At 42.0% G+C, this 27,298-nt stretch overlaps 1 protein-coding gene across 2 annotated transcripts; it reads right to left on the bottom strand.

Annotated features, from left to right (window-relative positions):
• gnptab (N-acetylglucosamine-1-phosphate transferase subunits alpha and beta) lies at nucleotides 1-26,456 on the bottom strand. Of its 2 annotated transcripts, none has more exons than XM_039791533.1 (21): nucleotides 26,117-26,456; nucleotides 25,407-25,492; nucleotides 24,867-24,986; nucleotides 24,334-24,384; nucleotides 22,623-22,825; nucleotides 21,729-21,793; nucleotides 19,324-19,458; nucleotides 12,742-12,903; nucleotides 12,095-12,274; nucleotides 11,560-11,730; nucleotides 11,278-11,401; nucleotides 10,977-11,189; nucleotides 8,623-9,710; nucleotides 7,844-8,043; nucleotides 7,536-7,755; nucleotides 6,371-6,484; nucleotides 6,151-6,236; nucleotides 5,958-6,056; nucleotides 5,690-5,857; nucleotides 3,771-3,861; nucleotides 1-567 (listed from the first exon to the last, which is right to left on the bottom strand). In XM_039791533.1, the coding sequence occupies exons 1-21, from the start codon at nucleotides 26,276-26,278 to the stop codon at nucleotides 496-498; spliced, it is 3,810 nt and encodes a 1,269-aa protein (XP_039647467.1). In that variant the 5' UTR covers nucleotides 26,279-26,456; the 3' UTR covers nucleotides 1-495. The 2 variants fall into 2 exon arrangements, with proteins under 2 accessions (XP_039647467.1, XP_039647468.1); XM_039791534.1 differs by having other exon boundaries at nucleotides 6,157-6,236.
• Between the last annotated feature and the right edge of the window lie 842 nt (nucleotides 26,457-27,298).

The following is a 27,298-nucleotide window of genomic DNA, read 5'->3' as shown; positions in this document are numbered from 1 at the left end:
CACACACACACACACACACACACACACACACACACACACACACACACACACACACACACACACACACACACACACACACACACACAATCTGTCCGGGCGTGCTGCTGCCAAATGCTTTACACTTTAACAGCACATCAATCAATGACATGGTGAGGGTGGTGCAGTATGGAGGGAGTGTTTGTTTGTGTACGTGCAGGAGTGTGTGTTGTACAAAAGTCCCAGATGCCCCCAGTCGAGGAATCGAAGAATTACAGGCTTCTTCTTCCTGGCTGCCATTCCTTTCACCGGCCAGCCCCATCCATCATCTTATGAAAAATGTTTCATCACCATCTCACATGAGTCTCTATCCTGTGTCTGTGCTGATGCAACACAAGCACAGAGGACTTCAGATTCCCGTTTCCACCCAGTCCCCCGGTCTGAATCCTCTCTACTGAGCAGGAGAGAAAGGGTGGAGGGTGCTGAAGTGCAGAGAGGAGAGGGAAGACCAGCTTTCTTTCACACCCGCTCAGGGTTGCTGTCCGTGTTCACCCTGCGTCTCGGGAACAGCTTTCGCTTTAGCAGAATCAGCTGCAAGGAGAGGGAAGTGGGAAAATGGCATAGTTAGAAACAGCATGCAACTGGGAAGAGGATGACTCATCTGAGAATAGAAGGGTGGGGATGTTGACACCTCAAGCTGTTGTATTTTGGGAAATACACTTAGCTTATTCACTTTCTAAGAGCCAAGAAATGACCCTGTCATAGAATACTGTGCAACACCGGCACATAACCATTGTTTTTTGTACAAATTAAACAAACACATTTAGATTTATTTCCCTTCAGACAGAGCCAGGCTAGCAGTTCCCCCCTCTTTCCAGTCTTTATGCTAAGCTAACCATGTGTGAAGTGTAGCATCATATTTAACGGACAGATACAGAGGCTTGCAAAAGTATTCATACCCCTTGAACTTTTCCACATTTTGTTACATTACAATCACAAATGTAAATGTATTTCAATTGGGATTTTATGTGATAGACCAACACAAAGTGGTGCATTATTGTGAAGTAGAAGGAAAATGATAAAAAAAAAACTTTTTACAAATAAAAAACTGAAAAGTGTGGCGTGCAAAAGTATTTAGCCCCCTTTACTCCGATAGCCCTAAATAAACTCCACTGCAACCAATTGCCTTTAGAAGTCACCTTATTAGAAAATAGAGTCCAAATGTGTGTAATCTAATCTCAGTATAAATACAGCTGTTCTGTGAAGGCCTCAGTGGTTTGTTAGAGTGAACGTTAGTGAACAAACAGCATCATGAAGCCCAAGGAACATACCAGACAGGTCAGGGATAAAATTGTGGAGAAGTTTAAAGCAGGGTTAGGTTATAAATAAATAAATATCCCAAGCTTTGAACATCTCACGGAGCACTGTTCAATCAATCATCCGAAAAACGGAAAGAGTATGGCACAACTGCAAACCTAACAAGACACGGCCGTCCACCTAAACTGACCGGCCGGGCAAGGAGAGCATTGATCAGAGAAGCAGCCAAGAGGCCCGTGGGATCTCTGGAGGAGCTGCACAGATCCACAGCTCAGTAGGGGTGGGGGCAAAAAATCGATACAGCATAGTATCGCGATATTTTTCGTGGCAATACTGTATCGATACACAAATGCCAAGTATCGATCTTTTATGATATATGTGTTGGTCAGTCTGTCTGCTTGACAATCCCATTTTGCAGCAATAAAATTGAAGTGAGATGAACAAACAGAGAAATGTATCTTTTTAGATTAAACAGATGTTGACAAAATTGTCCTTTGGGGACATAATTTGAAATTGGGAAAAATTTGAAGTTGGAAAAAAGGTAGTACATTGCAATATATCGCAGAATATTGTTAAAATCGCAATAATATGGTATCGTGACATAGGTATCGTGATGATATCGTATCGTGAGGCCTCTGGTGATTCCCACCCCTACAGCTCAGGTGGGAGAATCTGTCCACGGGACAACTATTAGTCATGTACTCCCTGCCATTGTTGAAACAAAGCCATAAGAAGTCCCGTTTGCAGTTTGCCACAAGCCATGTGGGGGGGACAGCAACCATGTGGAGGAAGGTGCTCTGAGGCAAGACCAACATGCCCTGGATTTATTTCAGTGACCCGGCTTCACTAACCCTAACAACCGCGCTCCCCCATAACCTGTGTCACAACGCTGGTTAACAACTAGTTCAATCAGCCCAGGGTTTCCCAATCCAGCGACGCGCGCGTTCACATAAAAGAGACGCGTTTGCACAGCACGGCCAATCGCAAACATCTACCAGAGCCGCATATTTTACATAACAAGAGCAAACTATAATTCTACATAAATACGAAGAACACAGACACGGTTTTACAGGCAAAATGCAGGAAGGAAAGCTGGGAAAAAAAAAAAGCCGACGCTGTTATGCGTAAATCACAACGCTTATCGATATCACTTCCTCATCAGTCAGGCACAAGATCTGACCATAATTGCACTTTTGCTTTCCATAAACTGTTGTTGCTTTAGCCTATTATTTTTATCAGTTGCTACCCAGGTAGTGGTAAGCTGTGAGAGAAAATAAAATATGAAAAAATAATAATAATAATAATAATAAAATATGAAAAACATAATTCTAACTGATGTGTGGCACTGGCAACACACGGCTGAAGAAGCCAATACGTAATTCCCTCCGCTCAAAATATATATATTTCATAAAAATACCCATCAGGGAATGTTATCAATCGAGTATTGATTGGTCAGTAGGCTGTGCTTTTACACCGGTTGATCTCTAATCTCCAACATAACCTGCTCCCGAGACTCTGTAAGTGGTATCGACGTTGTCAAATAAACCTATTTACCAAAATGTTGAACTACTCAGATGATCAAGATTTGGTTACTCAAACGGACTTTGACACCAAATTCCCGTCAGACCTTTTGTAACCCAAGAAAGCAAAGATAACCTTAGAAGTAGGGCGGCAGAGTAAGACCATTTGACCATTTGATCTCTCTAATCTAAACTCTGCAAAGCTGACTCAAATGTCTCCATCTTAATACCTTGAACAGCAAGACAGCCAGGCTCACCTGGTGCCAAAAAGACATCAAAAGTCAGTTTGTGTGTGTGCTGACGGAGACACTGGACAAGTCGGACACATTCTTAACTGGGATCACTGGTCCCACGGGTTGCTATGGGGGAAATTCTCCTAAGGTCACTGCAACTACTAACCTTTCTTTAGGTTCGCTGAGGAGAAACTGGAAACCTTTGGATTAGGGAAGCGCCTGAAAACATCTCAATGTCAAACCGTGGCAGAGTAGTATTTGTTAAACATTTCCTGGCATTTGTTTTAATCTCATTCAAGTACCAGATGGGAAGAATTTGACAGGAATAGTGTCCAAAACCACTATCCTGATTCAATTCTTTCGCTATAATGTTAGAACGTTCTTCCAGCGAGAAATCCCACTTATCTTGCAACAAAAAGGTTAAAGCAAACACAAGTACTGTCTGATCCAAGTCAACAAAGATAGACAAGCCTTGCGTTTCGCAGAGGACTGCTCGGCATCATTTGTGTAAAGTCCGGTCCTGGCTCAGCCGCCCATACTGGCACGACACATGAGACGGATGCACCGCTGAGTGGAACTTTGGTAGAGAATGCCTGAATCATAGCTCAAGTGTGAATCATGGAAACGGAGAGGTGTGTGTGTGTGTGTGTGAGTCAATGTCCTGTGTGTCTACATCTGAATGCGTAAATAAAAAACAGTGTGGGGTCCGAGATGGACACACTACCTGTTCGGCAAAGAAGGACAGGATGGTGAAGACGACGAGTGTCACGAGGACACAGTGCGTCCAGAACTTCAGCTTGTCCCGATACACTCTCCTGGGGGGGAAAAAACAAAACAAACACACATTTCAGTTCGTTTTAAATAAAGAAACAGAAAACTTTCATTACTCCATCAGACAGCAGCTGGTACAGATGCAGAAACTAAATTTGGCACTGGAGGGGAGGCTAGTTATGCTGTGATGTAACAAGAAGGAAACATACAGTATGCAGAGGGCGGCAGGGTAACAGGGTGACAAGGTGACATCACCCAACGCCATCTTCCCGCTATTTCACTAACTCAAAGACAGAATGGGGGGGTGGGGAGTCAGGGGTGGAGACGGGAGGCTCAGCTGTGTGATGATCTTGCAAGTATCTTACAGCTAGCGACTGATCTGAAGCGGCTTGGTCTAATTTTAAAGCCTCTATGCGAGGCTGGATCGCTGACAAAACCCCTCTAAAGCCCCTGAGGGATTCCCACTGCTCCAACCTGGCAACACTCGGCCCCATGTGGTGACAGACCCAAATTCTTATCTCAGGCTGTTCGGGGGTTCTGGTACAGTGCTGGCATTTGTCATTTTCAATCATTAGAGCTGTACTGTCTGCAATGGATTTATAAAACGACTTGATTCATCAACAGAAAATGAACGGGCAACAATACTGATGACCTACAAATTGTTCAAGTCACTTATCAAGCAGAAATGGTTCTTCAGGGTTAGGATTTACAGCTTTTCTCTGCTTTATATCATTGTAAACTGAATCTCTTTGGGTTTTTGGACTGTTGGTCGGACAAAATAAGCATGCTGAAGATGTCCCCTTGGTCTCAGGGAACTTGTGATGGGCATTATTTTTGCTATTTTAGAAACTATTAATTGATTAATCAAAAAACACTGACAGTAAAAACAGACTAGTTTCACTAGGGGTGAGAAATTAATCGTTTTCATATCGCAATCGAGATTTGACAGAATGCGATTAGCTAATTGTGAATACCGCGATTAATCGAGTGTGCAATATTTAGTTAAATGTTTGGTGTAACATTTGGTTTTTAACATTTTGTATTCCTCTTTTTATTATTTTACGCTATTTACTGTTTTTTCATAAGATAAATGCTGGAATAATGTTACATATCACAGATTGCTTCCAGAAATGTCCTATTTTCCGTGGATTTTTTATTACTTTATTTAACATGATGGTAAAAGGTGCAATATGTAGATTTAACTGAGTCATATCAGAAATGTCAGTTTACAGGAAAGTACTGATTTGTTTTTTTTATTGGATTTTTATATTATTATTATTATTATTATTATTATTATTATAATAATAATAATAATAATAATAATAATAATAACTTTAGCTTTTGTGATAAATGTTCTGTGTTTGGCTGCTCAATGTTCCATGCTTATTAAAAGAAAAACACTTATTGCTGGCAATTCACATCTATGTTCTCATGCTAACATAAGAATATGGAGCAGTTTTGATGGTGTCTCATGTTATAATGCTCCATGACAGTGAATATTGAACTTAAGCTAAACTTTAAAAATAATAAATAAATAAATAAATAAATATATATTCGCAAATTAAATCGTAATATCTGGCAGAAATTAGATTCGATTTTTTTCCCCAAATCCTTCAGCCCTAGGCTGTACTATGGCACAGCGATGCTTTGAGCTGAATGCTAACATCAGCATGCTAACATGCTCACAATGACAATGCTAACATGCTGATGTTTAGCAGGCAGAATGTTTACTATGTTCACCATGCTAATGTTTGTTAATTAGCACTAAACACACGGTACATTGCTATCGGGGCTAATAATAGTTGCAGCCTCAGTAGCAACTTTCGTTCAAATTTCAACTGATCTTAATTGTCTCTAAACTTCACATCCTACCACTCCTGGAGCTCGTCCATATGCAGGAATCTGTTGCGATACTCTCTTGGCAGTTCAAACTGGGACGGCAGCGGGAACATGGATTCATAAAAATCTCTCAGCACAGCTTTCACTGTGGCAGCGTCCTTATGGCTGTGGTCGATGTTATCATTCAGACAGATGAACTTCCTGTTAGGGATTCAGGAAAACGCCGATGTTAGTACAGTTTAACAGCCAGTATGGTAAAGAGGTGAACTTTGGTTGCACCACATTTTACAGTCTTTCCCACCTGGGATTCTTCCTAATGTCATCTAACTGGCCGACCACATGGGACACATTTGTCCGCACCATCTTGAAAGCTATCTCCTCCTCTCCCATGATCTCAAACCTGTCCAACAGAGCACACGTTAGCAGCAGAAACCGTAAAGCTATCTGAATTTTAATACATTTTCAGACTGAATAATGGCACTTAAAGATCTCACTTATACTTATTCTGGTCTCTGAAGGCTTTCTGGATGCGTTCTGTAATGGGCTTGCAGTGGAGGACAAGGCCTTTTGTGACAGGAGGCTGTGGTTCGGAAAAAAAAAAGTACAGAATATCAGTCAAATAAGGCATATGGAAGGCATAAAATGTCTTACAAAAAGTTTTCACATGCAAGTGTTTTAACAGGAAACATGCTATAAAACTCAAGTATGGCTCACCATGCTGGGGTCGTAGTAGGCCTCCTGAGTTGGGTTCACCAGGTGGAGCTGGGTCAGATTAGTCGGGAGAGTCTTAGAGCAGTTTATAAACATCTGCTCCAGGCCTGTCAGGTCCTAAACCGCAAGAAATATTGTATACTAGTATCTGACAAGTCTCAAAGCCTTACCCCTATTTTCCCGCAAGCAATCGCTGCCATTCAAGTCAATGCTCGATATTCCACCAGCTGCGCCGCGGCGCGTCCCAGAAGTGTGAAGCGGCTCTCCGCTCCGCTAAAGATACGCACCAGGTCTATTTTCACGCGGGCCACGGGCCATTCAGACAGCCGTGCAGGAAGTGAAACAGCGAGACTCTCCAGTCAACTCACTAAAAGACACCCCCAAATATCGTTTAGGTCTCCTTTACAACACCGCGGACAAAGGGAGATTCATCTTGGAGATGAATCTCCCTTTGTATCACGATACCTGGGTCACGATTCAATATATTGCAATATATTTCAATACTGTGCGTAAGGCGATATGGTGGGATTTTTTTTAAAGTATAATTTTAGAAAAACTATTAAAAAAAGACGACGCGCATAAAAGTCAAAGAAGTTTACTTTAGGTAAACAATTCAGTACACAGAAAATCAAACTGCCAGTTTGGGATTGTGGTTCACAGGTTCTTAGTGAGAAATCTTTTATGAAAGTAGGCCAAAGTTCAGCCAAAGCTACATTGTTAGCTTCTAGCAAAAAGTCAGGCACTGCTAGGCACTGTTAGGCAAGGACACTAGTGGTGCGTCTCAGCATAGCCATCTAGCGGTAGGGGGATTGAACACAAAATAAACGTGAACCACTGTCTTACATGAATATTTTTGCACATAAACTTAAAAAAATAAAATCGATATTGCATTTTTGAAAATCGATATAGTATTGCTAAATAAAATATTGCGATACTCAAGTGTATCGATTTTTTCTTACACCCCTAGAAGGCATGGAGTTTCATTGCAGGAGTGCTTGGAGTGGAAGGTAGATACTAGCTTAATGAACACGGGATTGTTCTGTAAAGGACTTGTAGAGACAATATAATCTGCGAGTCGGGCAGAAAGACGCTCCGCTTCTGAGACGCTGCCCGGTGGAGAATCAGAGTTATGTTAGGGAGAGAAGATTAAATCGAAGCGAGGACCGACCTGGAGGCTGAGGGGCAGCTCGTGGATTCTTGTAGCGAGAGTTCGAATCTCCCGGTCGGACAGGACGCCTGAGTGGTCTGTGTCGATCTGGTCAAACACCTCGGACACGTTGAGCTGCTGCTGAGCACTCATCAGAAAGTAGAAGTACGAAAAGGCAAACTGCATGTCCTCTGGGTGACGAACACGATGGCCTGATGTCTTGTCAAACTCCTCTGGGAATCTGAAGAAAAGAGCGCGGAGCGGTTTAAGATGTACTTTTTTTTAGGTATTCAGACACAAAACACACACACAATCTGTAGCACACTCACGTGTCCTGCAGCTCCTGCATGATGAGACGGTCGATCATGTGAGGCATGTGTGCAGGTACTTTGCGCGACGTGAATCCAAACTCGCCGTTGAGCAGCTTGTTGACGTAGCGCAGCGAGTCAGCAAAAGTGTCCTGCAGCCTTCGGCCAGTGGCGCCACCGTCAGTCTCATACGACAACTCTCTCTGCAGACGTTCTTCTTCCTGTAGAGTCAACACAAAAAGATTAGAATTTTTAAAAAGGTCCCATGGCATGGAAATGTCACTTTATGAGGTTTTTTTAACATTAATATGCGTTCCCCCAGCCTGCCTATGGTCCCCCAGTGGCTAGAAATGGCGATAGGTGTAAACCGAGCCCTGGGTATCCTGCTCTGTCTTTGAGAAAATGAAAGCTCAGATGGGCCGATCTGGAATCTTCTCCTTATGAGGTCATAAGGAGCAAGATTACCTCCCCTTTCTCTGCTTTGCCCGCCCAGAGAATTTGGCCCACCCATGACAAAGAGAGAAACATCATGGCTTGCAAACAAGCAAAGTGGCAGTTGGTCAAGGCCACACCCCCACCCTCCACCTTGCCCCCCCCCCTCCAATACCTACAGACACAGAAATGGCACATACTAAGGAAAGCTCATTGTGGGACTGGCTCTAGTGGCTGTAATTGTGCACCAAGGCTGAATTTCGGGAAAGAGACTTCAGATACAGCATTAGGAAGCAGCATGTCATGGGACATTTAAGAAACCGAAATGCGCGACTAGAAAAGTGGAAGTTGTCGGCCCCCGTTCTTACCTCAAGCACTTCCTGGAAGTATTTCCTCCTCTCCCACGGCAGGAAGCCTCTGTCTGCGGAGATGAAGTGTTGCAGTCTCCTCCCGACTGGAGCTGGTCCTGCGGCGTCTGCTGGCTCTGCCTGACTCTTGGCGCTCTTGGTTTTTGAAATGCTGCTTAGCAGTTTGGAAGTCATAGGCCTCTCGATCGCAGCATTCAAATTATAATGTTTGGGAGTTACAAAGTCTTTCTCGTGCTTATCATCAATGTGGACTGCGATTAGAGGAGTGACAGGTTTTTCCTGCACAGCCGCGTCTTTCCATTTGGACATGGACATTTCTTCTTTTGAGTTTGGATTTTCCTGAACGATATTTCCAGCTTTCTCTTCCACGGGTGCTTTCCCTTCCAACTGCTCTCCCTCCAAGTCTTTGTAGGGCTTTCCCTGGCCCTTGGCTGCCCCCTCATTAGCCGGATTTGAACTGACAACCTGCTGCTTTTGAGCCAGTGTCGCGTAAGGTTTTAGAAGCTCAGCCTTTGTGAGGTTATAGCCCTTCATGGTGATGTCACCGATCAGAAGCTTCTCCTCCAGCCTTTGCAGCTCACTTTGCACAGCGGCTGGTAGAAGGGACACATTAAGCGAAGGCACTTCTATGACAACCTGAGGTTCACCAGGCGGCCTCTTCTGGATCTTAGGGCCCCGTTTGTCCTCAGGAACGTCCGAGAATGGGACCAGCGGCTCCGGTGTCGGCGTCGGCTTCGGCACTTTGCCGGCGTCTTTGCTAGCAGACTGGGACACATTGGCCTGGGGCACCTCGCGGGTGTCGACCGCTACGCTGAAGCTCATTATGAACTCGGTTTGGTCTTCTCTCTGGAAAGTGAGATTGTACTGGATCTGGGTGGCGTTGTGGCCCGGATGGAGCAGCAGGTGAACGGTCTTCCACTTGTTGGCGACGGAGGTGTGGCGAAGCGCCGGGTTGTCGCTGACGTGGGCCTCGGAGACTCTGTGAGCCAGTCCGTCGAAGCTGAAATATGGCCTGGTTTCACCTACTGGGAGGGTGTACAGACTCTGATCCCTCAGCAGGGTCACGTGGTGCAGCTCGCCAAAGTGCTCTACAACAGAAATGAATGCATTTAAAAAGGATAAGGCTGGCGGTATTCTAGATTTATTGTTATAAGCAGCAAATCCCATGATAAGAGCAAAACAAAAATTGCAATAGTCTGTCCCTAAATACTCTATAGCTTCTTTCTTTTTGGCAGGACTGCACAATTAATCACAATTTCATTGAAATCGCAATATGGATTAGTGCAATATCCAAATTGCGGGGGTGGGGGGCACCATATTTGTTAAAGGCAAAATATGTATCAAACCATTCTGAATTAATATTTTGGTGCTGCAGAGATGTCCCAGCCCACAAATCGTATCCTACAATCTTAAAGGGTAACTACCGTTTCTTTCAACCTGGACCCTATGTTCCTATGTTTTTGTGTCTAAGTGACTGAGGGGGGGGGAACAACAATCTTTGACATTGGTCCAGTATTAAGTGAGATCGCTGCAGTAGGCAGCGGCGAAACAAGCTACAATGTAAGTTAATAGGACAATTGTTTGTATTTACCTTCACAAAAGTGCTCGTTTTGCCACGGACAGTCTCAGATTCATTTTCTAGTGTCTGACAACATTATGGAAAGGATTTCTAAGGAGGTCGATCTTTCTGTAAGATCCTCTTTTTTTTTAAACAAAAAAACATCCGCGAAATTGCGTTCACTAAACCCACCAGACTCGCTAGTTTTGGTTGAAGTAAACACATAGTTTACCGATTTCCATGTGAAAATATATTGGCTCTATACACGCTAAAAGTATTGCTTTTTTTAAATGTTTAGCGCTAGCGACTTCAGAGCTGTTTCTGGTTAAACAGAAAGGTTTCAAAGAGGTTTTAAAGGTCTGTCTCTGAAGGGATCCTTTCCATAATGTTGTCAGACACTTAGAATATTAATCTGAGCCTGTCAGTGGCAAAACGAGCACTTTTGTGAAGGTAAATACAACCCATTAACTTACATTGTAGCTTGCAGCGATCACGCTTAATACTGGACCAATGTCAAAGATTGTTGTTCCCATTAGTCACTTAGACACAAAAATCATAGGAAAATATGGTCCCAGGTCCAGGTTCAAACAAACGTTAGTTACCCTTTAAGAAAATTACACTACAGTATAATAATTTGTTTTATTTTAATATTTTTCAATGAAAAGTAGAATAATACAAAAATGATCATTCCTTGCAACATCGCGAAACATATTGCAATATCACTCAAAATATCGTGCAGGCCTACTTTTTGGGCCTTTCTTTTTATTAACATAGTTTGAGTTTGGATTTAACTCACCTTGGCCACAGTCTCCCACATCAAAACCACAAGAGAGAACATTGCAGGCCTGGTCACAGAACTTGTCTGCCAGCCAGGAGTTGGCACAGCCTTGATTACAGTACGACGTCCCCCCTAGACCTCCGAGGCCACCTGCAAACTGCCACATCTGCGCAGCAGCTCCCGGTCCGCCACCACCGACCCCAGCCACAAACCGACTGCTCCCCGCTGCACCTGTCAGAGAAAAGGGACAACTTATTAGACATGAATGAAACCAATTAGCTCGTTTACACAGGAGAGATGATAGAGTTGATCCCCTTACCGAGGCAGTCCCCTCCATCCCAGTCACAGGCAGAGTTGTTGCAGGCTTTGTCACAGTACCCATCTTTGATCCAAGATCCTGGGCAGCCCTCAGCACAGTTGGGGACAGGCCAGGTGAGATACACCTGCAGGGAGGTGAGGAAAGAAAAGATTACAGGCCAGTGTGTAGTCAAAAAAAAAAAATAAGCCATCTCAATTTTGCTTGGAAGTCTGTACACTGTATTTATCCAGCAAACTGCAGCACACATTTCAAAATGAGCACTTTGTCATGTTGCATTCACACCTTCTGTCCTTTTGAGTGGCTGTAGAAGTCATCTGGCCAGACATCTCTGCCAAACATCACATCATCATTGAGGTAAATGAACTTTTGGGAGAGCCCTGGGATGCGGTGCATGTGGGTCTCTATGGCAGGGGAGCTGAAAGTGGGAAGGTGGCTGTCGTTCAGGAAGATATCCTGAAAGTCAAAGAAAACATATTTACATTAATTTAGTATATAAACTAAACATGTAATTTCCAACAGATACAAAGCATAGTTTATCTAAGTGCCACGAAAAGAGCCTTCAGGAAATTAGTTTGCTGATTAGACTGTATAAATCCATAATTGTATGTGCTAGATTAAGCTTGTTAATATAAACATAATCCGTTCAATCTGACCATTACTTTTTAGCAGGGGTGCCCAGGCCAGATTCTTTCCCATTTCAAAAGTTTGCTTTTTTAAGACAATGCATAGGGTTAGGAGTCAGTAAAAAAAAGGCTCACCACCCATCCCTGTATAAGAGTGCAGTGCAGTGTGGGAGAGGTCGAGCCTTATAATTTACCTGATGTGTGACAACTGTAACTCTGGGGTTATCCAGGTTAAGCCAGGAGGGAATCTGCCCGTTAGTAACTATGAAGATGTGTCGCACCCAGGGGGCGTGTCTCTCCACAGAGCGCAGCGAATAGCGGAGCTCCTCGTTGTCCTCAAATCTGCTGGCGGAAACATCTTCATCCTGTTTGGACTGGAAAGGGAAAAAAAAAATAAAAAAATGTAGCCTTAAAGCTATAGTGCGTAGTTTCTGTTCCCCCCCCCCCATGAGGAATTCTAAGTAATGACAACAACACTGTCGGCGCATCCACATGATACAAGCCTTACGTGATCGCGCATGCTCCCCCACCCCTCCTCCACGCAATTGCTAGTAGCCAAGGAGGATTAAAAAAGAAAACACGATGGACTCTACAGAAGAGGCAATTATCTTCACTCGAGTTTCTGCGCGCGAAAGTCGCCGGACAACAAAATCTTCTGAACATAGCCATACTGAGAAATACAGAGAAGGTTTTGTTAGCTTTGTATCAACTCATTTGGCAATGGCTTGAATGTAATGGACGTTCATTAATATCAAAAAGTCACGCACTAAAGCTTTAATCTCAGGGGTTATTATTGCTCATTATGAACAGGTAACAGGGTTTCAGGAAGAACCGGTCGTACCTGTGAGATGGCAGTGAGGTCCCAGAACAAATAGCCAGGGCTGATGGTTAACTCTTTTCCATCCAGGGTCAGGTTCTTTTTAGCCTGCTGGGTCAGATCAGTGAAATCCTGCGGGCTTTTCAGGTGGAGCAGGACGATGCTGGCCTCAGAGTATAACTCAAACTGAGAGATAAATAAACATATTAACAGTAATGTGTTAAATGCTTGAAAGAGTACTCCAGTGATTTGTAATTGCATTCTCATAAAAGTAGATGGACTTAATAGATGCGGACTAAATAACAAGAATGGTTAAAAATACTTTGGTAAAAAATAAAAACTTTTGTTTATTACCAGATACCTGTAAACTTAGTACCTAATTAGCAAATGCTAGCATGCTAACATGCTATGAACGTGGTGAATATTACCTGCTAAACATTAGCATGTTAGCCAAAAAAATACTTTTGTCTATTTACCAGATACCTCTAAACGTACTGCTTAGCAAATGCTAGCGTGCTAACATACTATGAAAGTGGTGAATATTACCTGCTAAACATCAGCATGTTAGCATTGCCATTGTGACATGTTAGCATTTAGCTCAAAGCACCAATGTACAGTTCAAAGGGCCCCTAGCATGGCTGCAGACTCAGTCATTAGTTTACAGTGCAGAAGAATAACAAGCTCAAATGGTTCAGTTATTGCCCTCCACTGACATATGAGAATTTCAAAGTACTATTTTTGACTTTGAGTATGCTTTTAGTTAAATATTGTTTCCAAACTCAAAAGCTCTCAGAGTTGAGAGAGTTCCCTCCAGAGTCTGTGTCTAGTAACTTCACTGTCAAATGTAAAATCAGTGTCCCTCCAAGTTGAATCACCACAAAACACAGTGGGAACATCCTAAACAGCAATTTCTCAGAGTTAAAGTCACATGCTCAGCAATGTGGTTCAGCCCCAGTTGAGCCAGTCTTGTGACAGAGACCTTCATCATGTGACAGAGACCTTTATCAGTCTGTCATGGGGACAGGAAGCTTTCTGGAAGTCTGGGAATCAAAATGACAAGACTGACCGGGTGACCTCTGACGCCCCAACTCAGTCATTTCCTGTATATGTGTTCACCAGGGTTTCGCCACTGCCCCGCCTCTTTAGGAGACTGGCGGCAGGGCCTGTGTGTATTGATTCCAGCGGGAGAAGTGAACGTGAACACATTTTATAACAGATTCTTTTGGCCCATAGTCACCAAAGTAAATATTGGACCCATTTTTTTTTTTTCAAAAGCCACATATCTCCCAAACATTCTGACACCTGACACAGACGGACACATTTTGTTCGAGATCGGTTTCTGGCTCAGCAACAAACTCTCGTGAGATCTGGCAACACAGATAAGCTCCTGTTCGCGGATGCCCTAACAAAACTAATATTCATAATGCTGAAAAAGGCTTTTGGCTGTGAACATATCTAATGTGAGCACAAAAAAAAAAAGCAGATATAACGTTCACTACGCTTACAAACGAGGCCACGCCCACTTAGGAGACAGAAGTGTGTACCGTTTTCATTCCACAGTGCAGCGTGTAATGCACTCTTTAGTTATAGAGTAATCTTTGCTATTATGCCTGTGTGGGGGCATCTGCGGGCTGCTGCAGTCAGAACGACATGTGGGTGTGCGTTTGTGTGTGTGTGTTTAAGTTTTTAAAGAGGTGAGAGTTCGGAAAATTCTGTGATGTCATCTTCTCCATGCGGGTCATAAAAGGTGGCTCTCCGTCTGATCTCAGGAGAGCTATGCGAGGCATCGGAGGACTCTCTGTGAATGTGTGTGTGTGTGTGTGTGTGTGAGTGTGTTAGCCCTGGCCCTGCCCATTTCAAACAATCTGTCTCGCCTCCCTCATCTCTTTAAACTCTAAGCTTGCCAGGAAAAAGACTCACCGCAACTCACTCCATCATCCCACCCTGAACCCAAACATCTCACATGACCTCGACTCCTTTTGTTTTTCTCCCTGCTCCTGTTTTTAGGTGAGGAGGATTAGCTGTGTCTTATAAACCCAGCGGGGAGCAGCCAGTAGACAGCAAGCCCCAGGATCACATTGCCATCTTTATTATAGCGCTCTTTATAGTCCTGATAATGCCCTAACACACGGACACAAAGCTGAGGCGTGTGGTGGCCTGCATGTGTAAACTATTCTATACATAACCCCCTGGCACATGATTTGTTTACTAGGTCACAATGTAAATTAAAACTGAAATTAACCTTTCTTCTTGACAAAACGAGTAATCAGTTATCAAGTAAAACTATTTCAAACGTTTTCTGGTTCTAGCTTCTCAAATGAGAGGATTTGCTGCTTTGTTCTTATTATATCATTGTAAACCGAATATCTCTGGGCTTTAGACGGTTTACCCTCAGCTCGGGGACATTGTGATGGACATTTCTCCAACATTTTATTGTCTATATCAAGGGCCTCAAACTGCCAGCCCGGGGGCAAGATCCGGACTACGAGACTATTTCATAAGACCCCAACATGTTTAGAATTTAGTTTTCCATCTGGCCCACAAATTGATTTAAGTTGAATGCAGCTAAAGTTACTCCTCACCACAGTATTAACATGTCTCGTGTGGGTTTTAGTCTCCACATATTATAAACTGATCACTGTGGCCTGTATGTCACTGCAGAGGCAACAGAACATGTAATTAGTCTAGAAAGAAATTGAGTTGACACTGGGCATACCAATTATCCTCGTGGTGAGTGATCTGTTTAAGCAGGTGGATTGACATGTTGTAATGGCGTGCAGCACAATAGGCCGTTACATGGGAGCTGAAGCTGCGTCCTGCTGCAGCACCTGTTGTTATAAGGTTGGTCTGAGTCTTGAAATAAGCCGTAGGCCATCTAGTTTTCGGTTGACAGATGTGTGGGATATGAGTGTGTACAACCAGAACATCCACATATTACACTTCTGTCTTGTCAACTCTAGATGAAAATCATATTGAAATAGCCTGGTCCCACATATCTGTTTCAATTTATAAACATTTTCATCCAATAAGGATCTTTGTTTGACAATTACATGTTTCTCTAAGATTATAGAGTCACAAAAAGCAAACTAACAGAACTAAATAGCAAAAAAGCAGTGGCGGGGCATCAGACAGACCTGACAAAACAATCTGAATCAGAAACATATCAGATATGTTCGGCGGTTCAAATTAAAGGAATCAATGAAGTGAAACGAAATGGCAATTCAGTCACATTATTATGCTTATATTGAAGATCTTAATAAGACAAACTAGGTTACTTTGACATAGGTGTAACCATCTATTTATCAGATAAACCGATATTGAAAATAATCCCTAGTTTCAGCTCTTTCTTGAACATTTCATTTTGCTAAATGCACAGAGGTTCCACAGCTCATTTTATCATATCTATACAGAGGCAGTTTGTCGATACCCTCCATATCTGCATATTTGCACTCAAGTGTGTCTAAAGTTTTACAGTACGTTTTGCATATGAACTGAGTGACATGTACGTTTTATAATCTAAAAGAATGCACAGCCCACCTGCACATACACATTTTTTATATTTATTTTAAATATGTTTTTATAAATTTGGAACTTTTTATGCATTACACTTCTTTTTCTATTTCTTCTTTTTACTCTAATTCCAATAATTATTTTATATTGCACACAAGCCTTTTTAGCACAGCCTTGAGAGTGTGGCAAAGCACATATTGAGCAATAAAAACTTTTCAATCTTGCTTCATGAGACACCGCAAACATAAGAATACACGCTAATGCAAACACATCAGCAGGCTTGCACACAAGCACTGGGGGCAGATGATCGGTGTTGTGGGGCAGCTTTCATCACTATAGCACTCGGTCTAACACCAGCTATAAATACCCGCCGTCTCTCACTGCTGAACCTCTCCATCCACACTATGCACACCATCCCTCTTTCACAGAATTGGCCCGGCGACACCAGGAAACACCTTGAAACCCAAACTGCACATTGTGTGGTGGCCCGTGTAGCTAAAATCCTTCCAACCTTACACCACACACACACACTTTCCATCCTGGACTCTGTGTGACTCCAGTTCCCAGTGTCCCATCATCTCTACTCCCACCACAAACCCTCCATTTTTAATCCTGCGGCACCTTTTCCAGCTTGTTCCACTCATAAAACATACAACCTGGACTCCAAACAGCTAAAGCCAGGCATACATAAGCATGTATGGAGATGACAGGGTGTGTCCAAGAGTGCAGGAAAAGGTCAGTAAAATCCTTGTGACCTTTCAGTGTGCTGGCTGGCGCCGCGCCACTCCAAACAGTTGTTCTTAACCCCCGCACCGCCAGCTAAGGTTACAGCCCGAATGCCGCCGGCTATTATCACATGAAACTACCAGGCTACGCCGCGACCAAAAACCTGGAGACAAATGCAGGGAATGATGGGACAACTGGGTTTGGTGATGACATGTGTAACCTACATATCATCAAATCACAGAGTTTACAGTGAGTCTGAATCAGGGTATCTGCAAGTTTGTTTTGGAGATCTTTTTAGTGCTATTTGCAATTGAGATGAAGACCCATTAAAAAATAGAAAGTCTAAAATTCATTCATTTTAGGAAGAAATGTATTGTTGATTAGGATTCTTAAGTTATGCCCTATGTGTTTCCTGGTGTAAGGGGGAAAAAAAAAGACTGTAGATTCTTGTATACTCCATGCCTAACATTAGCATACAATAACCAACTTTACAACAGTGGTTAAAAGAATGATCAAGCCTACTTTCTATGGATACATTTGCAATCAAAGAAAAAAAAAAAAAAACTTAGAAATATGATAGGACCATTCATAAACTGACCCCATGGAGACAAGAACATTAAAATACAATGAAATTACTTACATATATATATGAATAAACTGTTCACCCTCAGTATTTAAACTTTTTTTTTTTTATTTGAGTTGTTCAGTTCAATTTTTACACATTTTTCTGCTGTCTTTTTGATCATATTCTTATTCCTATCCTAGCTGCAACATACAGTTATTATTATCATTATCAATTAATATGCTGATATTTTTTCAAATTGATCATTTGGTCTATAAAATGTCAGAAAGTAGTCAAAGTTGAACTATTTAAAATTGCATGTTTGGTCTGACCTGCAGCCAAAGACATACAGATGTTCAGTTCACTCTCTTATGAGACTAAAAATCAGCAAATATTCACATTTAAGAAGGTAGAACAATTTTTGCATAAAAATGTATTCACTGATCGATGAATTGACTGATTGTTTCACTTCTAAGATACAGTAATGGGAGAGTTTTTTTATGACTTTGACTTTAGGACAATACATTGTTCATGCTTCTGAAGAGTCCTCTGAGTGTTGTATAACAAGTCTGTTTTGCATTTCAAATACACAAAAGGCGGTTACAAAAGATGTTGTCTAACCCTTTCATTCTAATCAGCCATGTGAGTAGATCATGGGAAGACGGGACAAACCGTTGACTCGCGCCTGTCCTGCCTGTCTGCTGGTCTGACACGGTCACTCAGCTCCAGCCCGTTTTGTTTTCTTTGATTATTTCAGAGTAATCCACGCTCGTTAGTGGCATTCCTCGCTCTCAAAATATAAAGCAGTCTCCTGATTAGAGAAAATTATTAGATACACAAGCCGCCGAGCTAAACAGAGGCCCTTTATCCGCATCACAACATAAAAAGCCCATATTTAGCAGGACACCGCAACCTCCTCTCCAAGGTGAGTTAGATATTTGTATTTAGCCCTTTCTTAGATTACGCTACTGCAGTGATGTATAAAAATATCTTAATTTGTGCACACACAGAAATACAGTATACATTCATAGTAAGCAACATGTTCAGCACTGTGATAGCACACTGTAAGAGTGACATCTGGTGGCAAAGTTCAGTTATGTTAAAGGTGCCCATTATCTCGTTGGTGAAATGATGCACAGTCTCTGCGTCTACTTAGTTATTATTATAATAAATAAAAGAAAGCTAACGTGCAACTCTGCCACCTGCTGTTTTGAAACCAATATATCCCCCTTGTCCGACCTCTACATGTAGTAGATTTTCGACATTTGTCGGAGGTTGAATTTTGGGGGGGGGGAAAAAGATCTTTAAATTGATAATATTAGAAAAAAAAAAGAAAAATCAACGTATTCTTATATTTTCTAGTTCTTTACCAAAATGCAGATGTGAGAAATAAGATAATTTCAAAATAAAAGTATAAAAAAAAGACAATGCATGAATCTTGTAGATGTTAAATACAAAAAGGATATTCATACGATCAAAGTCTCTGCAAGAATCTCACTTCTACTGCGTTTCAGATTTACAGTTCCCTCTGAATAACAAAATAAGCAGCTACTTGCCACAGTTTCCCCCTCGACAACTTCTTTTACATCTTTCCTCCTTTTTCCTCTTTCAGTATTTGGATCAAGTAGCTCGTGAAAATTCAGGCAGTAATGAGAAGGCTAAAACTGTTATTTTAATGTGTCGGATATTTAATCAACATTTAGGTAAACATAAGTATCGGATCGGCCGATACTGACGGACTCGGACCGGGAAATCCCTAGTAATAAGTCAAATTGAATCGCAAGTTATGATAAAGAAAATTGTTTTACCTGTTTGATCTTATTGGTTATGACAGAGGGCAGTTTGACTCTCAGCTGCTCCGTTTCTTTAAAGGAAGCCGGGAAGCCGCTGAGGTAGGCCAGAGACTGCATGCGGATCAGACCCGGAGCCTCTTTATCTGTCGTCTGTAAAAACACACACACACACACACACACACACACACACACACACACACACACACACACACACACACACACACACACACACACACACACACACACACACACACACACACACACACACACACACACACACACACACACACACACACACACACACACACACACACACACACACACACACACACACACACACACACACACACACACACACACACACACACACACACACACACACGTCAATGTTCCAAAAAAACTAGGGATGCACCGAATCCAGATGTTTGGGGTTCGGCCGAATACCTAATCCACTGGTTAAGATTCTGCCGAATCCGAAACTGAATACCGAATCCTACTCCCATCCTCAGTCCATTATGAATGAAGTTAACAACGTCCACAGCAGTGTATTTTTATCCTTTTCTATCCTTCCTTTGCCGTACCTGAAGTTGCTGCATTTTGGCTGCTGTCTGTAGATTCCTTCATGCACAACTCATATTCTTTCAGATGTTTCATACGCAAATGTTTTAACAGCGGCGATGTTGTGTATTGTTTAGGGTCCTCGCCACCACGAGACAAATCGGCATTGCAAATTGAACATGTAGCTCGACTTGAATCGCCTTATTTTGACGGAAAGTACTGCCAGACAACACTTTTTCTGCTCACAAGTTCCATTTTCACTTTCTCACAGCCTACTGCACTGAACGGTCCACCTACGTAAACACCTTCCCGTAATCAACGCCGGCGCCATTACATTGCCCAGTGTAGCGCAAGTGTAGGGTTCGGTGGAAAAACATTCCACCGAACCCCGTCAAAAAGCCCAAAATTTGGCCGAATCCGAATCCTGGATTCGGTGCATCCCTGAAAAAAAAAAAAAAAAATAAGACCTTTAATGTTTGATTACCTCGGCCTATTATTCTGTGACCATTCAAATGATTGAGGGCTGTGCAATTCTTTTATTTATTTTTTATTCACGATCCCTATTAGTTGTTACCGTAGTAACAACTATTCATCCTGGGGTCCACACAGAAGACAAAACAAAACAATCAACGTTACTGATACTTCCATATTGTCAATACGATAAATAAATGCTGTATAATTAATAATCCCACATTATCAATAAAATACAGTTCTACTGATACCTTCCCATTTCCTTCGCAGCAAACGTTCGACACAAGTGACCATTTGACACGTTGTACCAGCGTACACTAGCGTCCGTACTTAAACAACAGAACATTAATCCACATTCACATCCCCACGATCATAGGTAGTTTAAGATGCTTATTTTTTGACTAATTGCTAATTTTACTCAATTTTTTTAAAGCTGATCTCACTTGTAATCAAGCAATTGACATGTACAAAAGAGGATAGGAAGATATGTTAAGGATATCAGTCATATTTTAATACAGTTCAACATGCATTTAACAGTTAAAGTGATGGTTCGGTAATTTACATTGAAGAATTTTCAGAGCCTGAATCTAACATTGAGAGTGAGCGTAGAGTAGCGTTAGCCGCTGAATAGCTTAGCGAGAAGCTGTGGTCGATTACCCTCATTACTGCACTAATACAGCCAAGTACTACATATGTTATGCACTCATAAAACGATGGATTGTAAAGTTTGTAAGTACAGCCATAAGTTATTGTATCAAGCCCTTTTGCCTCTTTGCTGTTGTTGTTGGCTGCTGTTAGAGATTTAGTAAGGACATCTACAAATTACAACACCCAAAAGAGATGCAACAAAATATATTTTTAATTTAACTTATTTTTTAAGTAAGTGCTGTAGTATAACTAGCAGGAGACAAGTAATAATTGAGGTAAGTTTGCAGACATTACCTTATTTAATCATTAAATTAATAAATATTTTTGTTGCATCTCTTTTCGGTGTTGTAATTTGTAGATGTCCCTAAGCACTCTTACTGCCCGGTAGTAACAGCAGCAGCAGAGAGCAGAAGCCAGCAGGCAAGTGTTATTTACATAAACTTCTGGTGTACTTACAAATTTTACAATCCATCGTTTTATGAGTGCATAACCTATTTGTACTATTGTAGACGTTTGGTATCATTTCGGCATTATTAGTGGGGTAATGTTAAGAGACACTTCGGATCCATTAGCCTCTGCGCTAAGCTATTCAGCTGATAACGCTACGCTACGCTAACGCTCCCAATGTTAGACCCAGGTGAAAAAAGCTTCTGGGGGGGTGTTTGGCTCGAGATCATGGTGCAAAGGACCCTAGGGTGAAATTACTCCGAACCATCACTTTAATATGATAGGTATAAACTCACCAGGTAACATCTGGACACAGAGACTTTCTGGTCTTCCCTTAACACATCTGTATAGGCTTTATCAGCTGTAAAAAAACAAAAAAAACAATGAATAAATCGTGAGCAAAACAAAATCTGCAGGTCCATCAGTCCAGAAATCTAATGCTTGTCTTAAGATTTAAATAAATAAAAATACATTATATATATATATATATATATATATATATATATATATTATTTTTGGCTCTGTGCATTGGACATTTTAGATCATTAAAATGGTTAAACACGTGGCCGGGTTGGAAAAGTGGGTAGAGCAGGCGCACATATACTGAGAGATTTATGCCTCGACGCAGAGGTCCAGGGTTCGAATCCGACCTGTGACAATTTCCTGCATGTCTTCTCCCCCCACCCCCCCTCACCAAGCTCTCCTGTCAAAATTAAAGGCGGAAAAGCCCCAAAAAAAAAAAATCTTGAAAAAATGGTTAAACACTGCTCACAGGGTTCAGCATTAAGCATTCACTCTATTCATTATTTATGCTCCTGTGGTTACTGCCGATACAGATTTCTCGCCCCACAGCTGCAGCATTCCCACGTTATTCATTAACCGCACTTCAAATAGCATCTTTTGCATTGTAAATCATTTTTCATACCTCAGTGATAATATGCCTGTTGGGTTTAGTTCATTGCTCTCTTTGGAAACTCACTGCCCTTGTTTGTTGCTGGAAACTGTATGTATTTCTAATCTATGTATTTTATAGCCCTCTTTCCCTTTCCTTAAGTGTCTTGTCACTTGTCAGGCCACCATTGTAAATAAGAACCTGTTATTAATGACGTGCCTGTAACAAAAAATAAAAGGTGTGGACATTTTCTGATCTCTTTAAACGCGTGCTTCGGAATTCTTTTGTGTGTTATTACCTTCAGCCTGCGAATGGAAGACAACGACAGAGACGGTGGTGGACGGGTGGAAGGGTTTGTTCATCAGCAGCAGCTCTTTGGCAGCCGAGAAGGACGCCGAGAGTGACGGTAGCTCTTTGAGCGTGATGTTGGCTGGCAGAGCCGGGTCCAGGGCCAGCATGGGCGCTATGATGCAGTGGGACAGCAGGCATTCTGGCTTAACACTAAAAAAAACAAAAGAAAATCCTTAAATTGTTCACCTTGTGCTCTCACTCTCAAGATAACCCCCCTCCTCTAACTTTGTGGTTTTGCACATAAATGTGAAATTAGTCAAGTTCACACGTTCAGCAAACAGCTTCCTTTTGTGGAAATGTTTGTCCACCTAACACTTTGGTGGTGAACACAGGAAATCCCTAGCTAGAACTCGAGTCTTCATTGTGTTTCAGCTTTTAAGATTCTATCTATCTATCTATCTATCTATCTATCTATCTATCTATCTATCTATCTATCTATCTATCTATCTATCTATCTATATATATATATATATATATATATATATATATATAAAATGCCAAAAATGTTGCGTCCATCAAATAACTGATATCCAGATGGTTTAAACTTTACTTTTATCTCCTTGTGGTTTAACCCACCCCAACTTCCTGTTTCAACATCAAATTGTCACACTGCTGTTCCATTGTGTCTTTAACAGCCATTACCTAGTGGTTTGAAGTGCCAATGAGTCCGAGAATTACTTCCAAAAACATAGATTTACATACGTTTAAACAAAAACTGGCCATTGTAAGCTTGATAAAAAGGTAGAATAATGGGCAGAGCTGGATTGCATTATGCTGTATAGGTGTACCTAATAAGTTATAGATTTATAGATGAGACGATATAGATTTTGCAATACTTTTTATACAGTGGTAGCTATCCATTTCATATCTCTTGCCTCTGTGGGGTAATGTTTGTAAATCAATGAGCATGATTTTGTTATGGGAATATTGGATTTGCATATGACTTCGGTTAGGGATTTAGTTTTCCGAATGAACCACAATCAGGCAACTTTATCTGAAAAACAGTTTCTCCATTTATTTCCTGGGAAATTTACTATATCACGATAAATACACTGAGTTACCATTTTATTAGGCAAGCTAAAACATGCAGTCTGGTTGTGGTGCTGTTGAACTGTATTACACTATACAGAAAGGTGTTTCTGTTATTTAGCCTACCTTCATTGACATTCAATGGAAAAAACAAACTGGCAACTTTATATAAATAACTTTGTGACCTATGTAGGGTTGGGTAACCCGGTTCCACTATGGAACCGGTAGGAATCGGACCGGATTAGAACGCAAATTTCGGTTCCTCATTTCGGTTCCACTTAATGTGTCGACTGAAATATTTTCCCTCCATCGCTCCGAAACGGACGTAAAAATATCACACTTTCTCTGTAGTCTACCGTTAGCTAGCTACCGTAAATGTAGGCTACTTTTAAAATGCCATATTTTACCTCTGGGCTCACCAAAACGGACGTAAAAGCATATTACGGCTACCACATCTAGAAAAGAGCCTTTCCTTGATGTCAATTTTCAGTTTTTCAAGAATCGGTTTAGGAATCAGAATCGTTTTAAAAGTACCGGTTCGGCATCGGAATCGTAAAAATCCAAACGATACCCAACCCTTGACCTATGAGGGTCCATCACACACACCATCGACAGATCTTCAGACTCACCTCTCTTTTGGCAATTCAGTTGTCTCACTTGCATTTTTCCCCAGGCGTTCCCTGTGTGCCATAAAACAGTGAATTCATAGGATAGTCATCACATACTAGAACAGCCACACTGTACAGCACTGTATTATTTACAGAGGTCAGCAGGAGCCAATAAACAGAATAACTACACTACTTTAACATGCTTTTTCCATGCAACCAGCTGAAAGAAGGAGAACAGTTCAGAGACTATAAAAACAAGAACTTTCTCCTCAGAATTATTCTAACCTTTGACCTAAGATTCACTCTTCCTCTGGGGCAATGTCTGAACAAGCCAATCAGAGTAAAACAATGATAATGCTACAGCTCAACTTGTATGCAAATTCTGACTGTATTCACGTGAAAAACTGAAGGCACTGGAGTGCTTTTGCACTATATACTATATAGTGCAGGGCAAATAAAAACACAGTACACACACACTACAGTGCATTCATTCTACCTAACCATCAAGCTTCGTTGCGCCACTGTATTTGCACAGACAGTGGAGTCACAGCTACCTCAGAGCCCTGTGTTCCTCCTCCAGTTGCTCTTTGACCGTCTTCAGTTCCTTCAGCAGAGCCATGTCTGTGCCGTTCACCCATGTGTACACTACATCAATAGGCATGGGGAGACAGAGTCTGCAAAAAGAAACGCTCAAATCACTCACTGACACTTTCCTCTACCGAGTCGGAGTTAGTTTCTGTTCATGCATGGTTACACCTCGGCTCCCTTCTTTCAGATTATCTCAAGGAAAGGGTACAAACAGTCCTGTGTGGTGTGCGAAGGAAGCTTTTTGGAGAAAGTGGGCACACTTTTCACATCAACATTTGTAAATACGATAAGATGTTTTACTTCTAAAGCCCACCCAAGAAGATTTCTGCACTATTACTGTAAGTGCAAAGATAACAAGGTCAGCTGTAGACAGCATGATGTGTATACGGTCCAGTACAGGACATAAGGACGGGGTGACACAATAGTGAAATGTATGGATTTCTTTTGTTTGTTGATGTGTTTGAATCACCCTTCATTTGGGAGAATACATGCTGTCCTTTGCTCACCTGCTTTGGAATGATTTCCCACCTACATTGTCTCTGTAGGAGTCAAACAGCACATGATACTGGTCCCGACTCCACTCAACCACCACCTGTATGGAGAGGAGGGGACACCAGTGATACAACACTCTAGGACAAGGAGTTGCTAATGTTGCTACATCCCCAATATCACACACAGCCAAGGCCACACCACACAACACAGAAAAACAGGGAGTGCTACTTGTTCAGTCATGTTCTGCACAGGTAGACACCCTGTACAATAAGACTTAATACAATATCTGAGGGGGTCTTTAGCGCTTACATTTAACAAATATTCAAATATCACAACAAACCATGTGATAAAAAAAAAAAAATCCCAAATTCGATAACAGCTTTGGGTGATATTCACAAATCATCCTCAACAAAAATGGCTAAAACGTGGAGAGCTGTCACTTAGCAAGCCAATGGGAATCAATTCTTTTACATAGGTAATTAAGTGAGTATTTACAGCGCCGAAGTAACATGAACACCTTAAAGAATCATAAAACGTCTGGATTAAATATCTAAGGAAACGCAGGTTGGCTGATGAGCTAGATCGCTTTAAAAGAGCCGACTGTTTGAGTGGAACCTGGTGGGACGGTGCCTCGTTTGCTTCACAGCTGTCGAGCAACTAACGTTAGCTAAACCAACCGGTTTTCCATTAAGTGACTGGACTTAAGAACACAGAAGAAGCTCACCTCTCCGAACTGAAAGGCAGAAACTATCATGAGGACGATCCCCCCAAAGCAGAGGTACAGCCCGTAGCGATGGGACAGACAGGTGTACGTCTGCCTCTGCAACAGCTTGAGCACCGAGTTGACGACTACCATGGTTCTCCTTATCGAAGCATACCGCTTCATTCATTCAAAAAAAAAAAACAACAACGCAGGTTTAACGCACTAAACAAAGAAAGTAAACATCACAGGAGACTCAGATCTGTCAGCTGACCACCAGCCAGACTGCATGACACATAACGATCACACATTGCACGCTTCTTCTGTGGTGGTGACGCTGCTGTTCTTCAGCCATGCTGCTTCTTCTTGTTCGCTTCGAACTGGCTGTCGCCCTCTGGTGGGGAGGAGCAGGGTCCGTGGTGCCTTCGGGGTCAACAACAGTTGCCTATTTAGGGTTACACATCCAGAAGACACAGAGCCACGTCATCGTTAGTTTAAAGTCGTGTGTCGTGTTTGTTTCCTGCTAACAAATGTAAGTCCAATATTCATTCTCTTGTCAGCTCTTTTGCTCTTTAACCTACCAACTCTTGAGCAAAATAGCTGGGTCTTTAGCTGCGAAATGTTAACAAACGTTAGCAAACGTTACTCAGGATAGCTATGTTCACCAGCTAGCTTAGTTGCAAACTCTTGGCGTGGTAACATAGGGCCCTGGGAACATAGGACTCAGGAAACATAGGACCCTAGGAACATAGGACTCTAGAAACATAGAACCCTGGGAGCATAGGACTCTGGAAACATAGGACACTAGGAACATAGGACCCTGGGAGCATAGGACTCTAGAAACATAGAACCCTGGGAGCATAGGACCCTGGGAACATAGGACTCTGGAAACATAGGAAACTAGGAACATAGGACCCTGGGAGCATAGGACTCTAGAAACATAGAACCCTGGGAGCATAGGACCCTGGGAACATAGGACTCTGGAAACATAGGACACTAGGAACATAGGACCCTGGGAGCATAGGACTCTAGAAACATAGAACCCTGGGAACATAGGACTCTAGAAACATAGAACCCTGGGAACATAGGACTCTAGAAACATAGAACCCTGGGAGCATAGGACCCTGGGAACATAGGGATGATCCCCCAGCAGGAGGGATTAGTCTGTGTGCTATTTGTTACTGGACAGGTAATGTACAGTAGGTT

This window comes from Perca fluviatilis, chromosome 23 (genome assembly GCF_010015445.1).
Source record: "Perca fluviatilis chromosome 23, GENO_Pfluv_1.0, whole genome shotgun sequence".
Lineage (NCBI taxonomy): Eukaryota > Metazoa > Chordata > Actinopteri > Perciformes > Percidae > Perca > Perca fluviatilis.
Note: the sequence above shows the minus strand (reverse complement) of the source record. Positions and strands in the feature narration are given on the sequence as shown.